The sequence below is a fragment of the Nicotiana tabacum genome, chromosome 20, assembly GCF_000715075.1.
Source record: "Nicotiana tabacum cultivar K326 chromosome 20, ASM71507v2, whole genome shotgun sequence".
Taxonomy (NCBI): domain Eukaryota; kingdom Viridiplantae; phylum Streptophyta; class Magnoliopsida; order Solanales; family Solanaceae; genus Nicotiana; species Nicotiana tabacum.
The window spans coordinates 158,200,856-158,206,820 of record NC_134099.1 but is presented as its reverse complement, the minus strand read 5'-3'; the positions used below and the strand labels follow the sequence as shown (position 1 = coordinate 158,206,820).

Below are 5,965 nucleotides of genomic sequence, written 5' to 3'. Positions count from 1 at the left end.
GGACTCGCCCATTAACTCCGAATTAATTTTGGGAAAGATTAATTAACAAGAACTTGAGGCTTTAACCCTCATTTTATAAATTCTACCTAGGGATAGGATTGAACTACTTGTAGCCATAATCGGGTCTACTTAATCCCTTAATTGTCTTAGGGACAATTCAATTAAGAAGTCTTGTTAGTCTTTGGAAGAAGCTAATATAGAAATAATACCCGAGGCTAATTAACATAAACTCGCTCATATTTGTAAAATTGTGAAATACATTAGATCGTTACTTGAGTGTAATTCCCGATGCATCCATACTTGTAGCCATTGATCATTTTACTTGCTTTCTAGGTTAGTTACCATTTCCGTATTTAGGTATAAATATTTTCTCAAAACAATTCTTAGTTTTTGGCATTGCATAACAAGTGATAATTTTCTTACATTCCTAATCGCCTACATATTGTTCTCTCTGGGATTCGACCCCGACTCATAGTTGGGTAAATTATATTGCATGTGACCATGTCCATTTACTTTTTAGTAGTGGATTTGGACGTCATCACTCATCATGTCTGCCTTTCCGTTTGTCATGTCAATGACTTCACCTGGAACTAACAGAGGCTCTCCATCTTGATCATCCTTGTTGAGTTTCTCACTTGAGGGATAGGACTCGTCAAAGATTATGTGTACACTTTCCTCAACACACTGAGTCCGCTTGTTGTATATCTTGTAGGCTTTGCTTTGAGAAGGGTACCCCAAAAAGATTCCTTAATCACTCTTGGCATCAAATTTTCCAAGCTGATTCTTTCCTTTGTTGAGAACATAACATTTGCACCCAAATGTTCTTAGGTGAGTAAGCTTGGGCTTCCTTCTATTTAGCAACTCATAGGGGTTTTGTTCAAGAGAGACCTGATCATGCACTTGTTCACCAAGTAGCAGGCAGTGTTGACAGCTTTAGCCCAGACGTTCTTAGCAATCCCACTGTCGATCAGCATTGTTCTTCCCATTTCCTCAAGGGTTCTGTTCTTCCTTCCATAACTCCATTTTGTTGGGGAGTGATTGGGGCTGAGAAGTTGTGAGTAATGTCATTCTCGTTACAGAATTCATCAAACTTAGCATTGTCAAACTCTGTTCCATGATCTGATCTAATGCATGCTACTCTTGATTCCATCTTCACTTGGATTTTCTTCACTAATTCTATAAACACTTCAAAGGTTTCATCTTTTGTTCTAAGAAATAGAGTCGAAGTGAATCTAGAGTAGTCATCCACTACCACAAAGATATATTTTTTTCCTCCCCTGCTTTGCACTCTCATAGGGCCACATAGATCCATATGAAGGTGATCAAGTGGTTTTGAGGTACTGACATCCTTCTTTGTCTTGAATGAGGATTTCACATGCTTCCCTTTAGCGTAGGCATCACAGACTTTGTGTTCTTTAAACTTTGACATGGGCAGACTACAAACCAGGTCCTGCTGAATCAGCTTATTCAGAAAAGGGAAGCTTGCATGCCCCAGTCTTCTGTGCCACAGTTCAGCATCATCATCAACAAATTTTAAGCAACTCAGATCACCACTTTATAGAGACTCCAAATCAGCAACGTAGATCTTTTTTTATCTTTTGGCCACAAATACCACTTCACTAGTTACCAAATTTGTAATTATGCATATCTTGGACAAGAATTCCGCCTTGTTTCCTTTATCACATATCTGAGAGACACTCAAGAGACTGTACTTAAGGCCAGTGGCATAGTATGAATTATCAATTGAGTGAGGAGTGACTTTCCAATTTTTCCAACACCAAGAATGTACCCCTTTTTCCATTTCCAAAGAATACACTTCCTCCTTGTAGGGCTTTTAGTAAAAGAAAGTCCATGGTATTTCGAGTCATGTGTTTTGAGCATCCACTGTCCATGAACCATTGTTGACTGCTTCCTTTCATTGCTCCCTGCACAAGGAGATCACGGGTTAGATTTAGGAACCCAAGCAAGTTTGGGTCGCTTGTAATAAGCAAGAGGATGAATAAGTGCTCTTTTAGTCCATGCAAGTAACATGCGTTCACCCGGTCCATTTTCAGCAGTTACTCTCTCAGCAAAAACTTTGTTTTTCTACAGAGACTGAACCCTGGCTTGGCAATTTTCTTTGAAATGCCCATTGTTCCCACAGTGGGTACACAACCAATTATTGGGTACAGTAACATATTTGCTATGAGGGTTGTAAGGAGTTCTTTCCATTTGAAACCCTATTCCCTGCATGTTACCATCATTATTAACATACATGGCAGTAATAGCCTCCGAGGACCAGGTCCACTTAAGGAACTTCTCAAGATCATTTTTTACTCTTTCTAGTTCTACTTGGAGCTGCCCATTTTTCTCAAGTTCAGCACACAAACTAGTTCTCACAGCAATTAACTCATTTTCAAGCTTAATGTGTGTCTCACTAGCTACCTCTTTCCCTTTTTCAAAATTTCCAGGCCTACACTCAACTTCAAGTTCCTTTATTGTTTCCCATAAGTCTAAAATCACTACTAAAAGGTCATCTCTCTCCTGCTCAATAGCAATCCCTTTCTCTACTAAGGCATCTTTTTCTTTACTGAAATTCTCAATGGTTTCTTTTAAGTCAACAGCTACTACCACCAAATCATCTCTTTCATGTTCTACACTAGCAATTTTTTCAGTTAGAACCACCTTTTAATTTTCCAGATTGCTTATGGTTTCATTTGGATCAACTATACAAACTACCAAATCATCTCTAGTTTGTTCAGCATCTCCTAGCTCTATGGTTAAGGCATCCTTATCATCTAAAAGACTATGATAGGCATCAATAAACACATTTTTGAATGACATGAGTTTTTTAGGAGAGTAAGATTTCAAATTTCTCTGAACCTCCCTGAAGTTTACCTCATCATTGTCAGATTGAGCCATCAAAGCAAATATTGAATCATATTCATTTTCATCACTTTCAACTTCCATCATAGAGCTATCACCTGCATCAGTTTCTTCTTCAGACTCACTGGAGGGATCTCCCCATGCTGCAAGAGCTTACTTCACAACATTGTCAGCAGATCTCTTCCTTTTGAAGCGTTTGTCAGGAATCGGGTTCCTCTTTGTTGCTTTATCAGGGTTGTATTTGAAGTGTTCTTGCATCAGGAGAGGGCAATCTTTGATGAAATGCCCTGGCTTTCCACATTTATGACAAAGGTCATAATTTTTTGGTCTGCTGGAGCTGCCTCTTTTTGGTATCCCTCCATTTCTTCTGACCATCTTCTGAAATCTTTTGGTTAAGTAAGCCATGTCACTGTCCTCCTCACTTGAGTCATTGCTTTCAGCTTTGAGTACCAGGTTCTTTTCCTTCTTTGGTTCTCTTCTTTCATTGTCTATCTTCTTCTTCATTTCATAGGTTTTCAGATTTCCAAGTAACTCATTTATGGTCAGCTCCTGCAAGTCCTTTGCTTCAGTAATAGCATTCACTTTACTCTCCCATGAACTCGACAGGATATTAAGAATTTTCCTCATGAGCTAGTTCCTCGGAAAGATGTCACCAAGCGAGTGTAACTCATTTATGATGGAAGTGAATCTTGTGCGCATGTCTTGAATGGATTCATCGTGTTTTATCCTGAAGAGCTCATACTCAGTGGTAAGCATATCAATCTTAGATTGCTTTACTTGAGTGGTTCCCTCGTGTGTTGTTTCTAGAGCTTCCCATATTTCCTTGGCAGATTGACAAGCTGAGATCCTGTTGTATTCATCGGGTCCTATGCCACACACCAAAATTTTCTTGGCACGAAAGTTTTTCTCCACAGCTTTCCTATTAGCATCGTCGTATTCTTTCCTGGTTTTTGGCATCGTCACTGTAGGGTCTCCGACTTTCTTCGTTGGGACATAAGGACCATCACATATAACATCCCACAACTCGGAATCTTCTGCCATGATAAAGTCATGCATTCTAGTCTTCCACCACCCATAGTATTGCCCATTGAACCTGGGTGGTCTGTACGTAGACTAACCTTCTTAAAAATTTGGTGGAGCAACCATTAGGATCCTTCCTAGGTGTTAACTTGATAGAAAGAACCCGCTCTGATACCAATTTATAGAATATATGAGTCCACCAAATTATATAGAGACCAGGTCCTCTATGAGTTTCCAATGAGAATGCTAATAAAACAGCAGGTAAATAAGACAGGGAGTTATTACGTGGAAAAATCCATGCTCAAGGGAATAAAAAACCACGACCTACACTGATAGGATTTCAACTTCACTATGAGCAACTTTAGATTACAAACTATGCAATCTAGGAATTAAACTCTTAATCCCTTACAAACTTGTAATACACCTATTTCAAGCCACTTTGCAATACACCTATTACAAAGACTTCAACTCATGACTAACTCTAGCCATGACACAAACACTAAGGGTTTATGGTTTTACAAAGGGTTCCTAAGTAACGCTTCTAGATAAGCAAAGTAGGAATTACAATGAAGAATAATTACAAAGTTACAACTCAACTAAGGACATACAAAATACTAGCTCTAGGAACTGGTCCATAGTAGTGTTAAACTTTGTTCTTGATGCACTTGAGAATTGAATGCTTGAATGTCAAATGCTTGCATGCTTTTATGAATTCTCAAGTATTCAAGTGATGTTTTTTTGTAATGTTTAATGTTAACACAATATGGATGACATCACTTGAATGATGTAATCACTTGGTTGGTCAAAGGACAAGTGACTGCAGAACTGTGTTGCACTGTTTCTGTGTACAATGCAGGCAGTCACTTTCTAGCTATACATAGTTGGCTTCGTACTACTGTCAGGGAAACACAACACAAGGGTATGAAGTCCTTGTGTTGGTTCTCTATCTTCTGAAGTTGTAGCAGTTCATATTAGCTGGAGTCCGTTGATTTGAGTTGTGTACCAAGTGTGCCAGGTTCCTTATGCGGTTCTTTGATAGTAAGTTTGTTAGATCATCAAAACATAAAGCAAAGGCATTGTAACTAAAACCCTATAACTCTCGCAAATGAGTGATCGTGAGGTTGGAGTGAATGGGAGGACAGAGTGATGATTGCCTAATAGACTGTTCATGATTTCATTATTTATGCAAACAGTTGCCCTATATCATTGTTTTGAAAACTTCTGAAAGATATTTCATCCGATTTTTATTTGAACTTGACTTAAACAAACTGATTTGACTTAAATTTCCGGATTGGAAGCATGTCTATTCTTTACTAAAATTTTTGAAATGAACTGTATTTGTATAGCTCGTCACTGCTTCTCAGTTCCTTATTTATTTATGTTACTTACTAAGTTGGAAATACTCACGTTTCTCCCTGGACCTTTTGTGCAGATCCAGGTGTGACCAGACACGGAGGTCTATGAGCTCGTGCATGGTCGATTTCTGAAAATTCACGAGGTACTTGCCGACGTTCGCAGACCTTGTGCTCCTTCCTTATTGCTTTTTCTCTTCTGTATTAACATTTAGACGCGGACTATTGTAAACACTATCTTTTAGATTGAAAGTCTTGTTGCTTGTGACTTAGTGACACCCCGATATTGGGGCTACTATTTCGTACTTGTGTTTTGAGATTTAATTTCTGTTTTCAAAAACTCTGCTTTAGTTATGAACTTTTGATTTACATCTTGTGAAATATTGGAAGTGATTTTTATATGTCGGCTTGCCTAGTATCATTGATAGGTGCCATCACGACAGGTTAGGATTTGGGTCGTGACAAGTTGGTATAATAGCCTAGGATACATAGGTCTCATGAGTCATGAGCAAGTTTAGTAGAATCTTACAAATCAATACGGAGACGTTTGTGCTTATCTTCAAGAGGTTGCATAACCCTTAGAAAACTTCACATTCTTGAATTCTTATCTTGCAAATCTATTGATGCTGGTAACTAAACTTCTGTTATTCTATTCTCTCACGAGATGGTGAGGACACTTGCTACCAGGCAGGACGGACAGCCACCACTACCACCAGTTAGGGCTGCGA

At 38.7% G+C, this 5,965-nt stretch overlaps 1 protein-coding gene across 1 annotated transcript; it reads right to left on the bottom strand.

The window, feature by feature from the left end:
- Positions 1 to 967: 967 nt before the first annotated feature.
- LOC107805818 (uncharacterized) lies at positions 968 to 3,906 on the bottom strand. Its single transcript, XM_075240452.1, has 6 exons — positions 3,519 to 3,906; positions 2,719 to 3,008; positions 2,425 to 2,664; positions 2,170 to 2,226; positions 1,777 to 1,925; positions 968 to 1,553 (listed from the first exon to the last, which is right to left on the bottom strand). The coding sequence occupies exons 1-6, from the start codon at positions 3,904 to 3,906 to the stop codon at positions 968 to 970; spliced, it is 1,710 nt and encodes a 569-aa protein (XP_075096553.1).
- Between the last annotated feature and the right edge of the window lie 2,059 nt (positions 3,907 to 5,965).

What these genes read in the sequence shown, in the direction of transcription:
- LOC107805818 (XM_075240452.1), bottom strand. Translation starts at nt 3,906, where the DNA reads ATGGCAGAAGATTCCGAGTTGTGGGATGTTATATGTGATGGTCCTTAT. An exon ending in ATTTTGAAAAAGGGAAAGAG is followed by an intron (nt 2,227 to 2,424) that starts GTAGCTAGTGAG and finishes GGTAACATGCAG; the next exon opens with GGAATAGGGTTTCAAATGGA. An exon ending in CTCATAGCAAATATGTTACT is followed by an intron (nt 1,926 to 2,169) that starts GTACCCAATAAT and finishes CTCCTTGTGCAG; the next exon opens with GGAGCAATGAAAGGAAGCAG.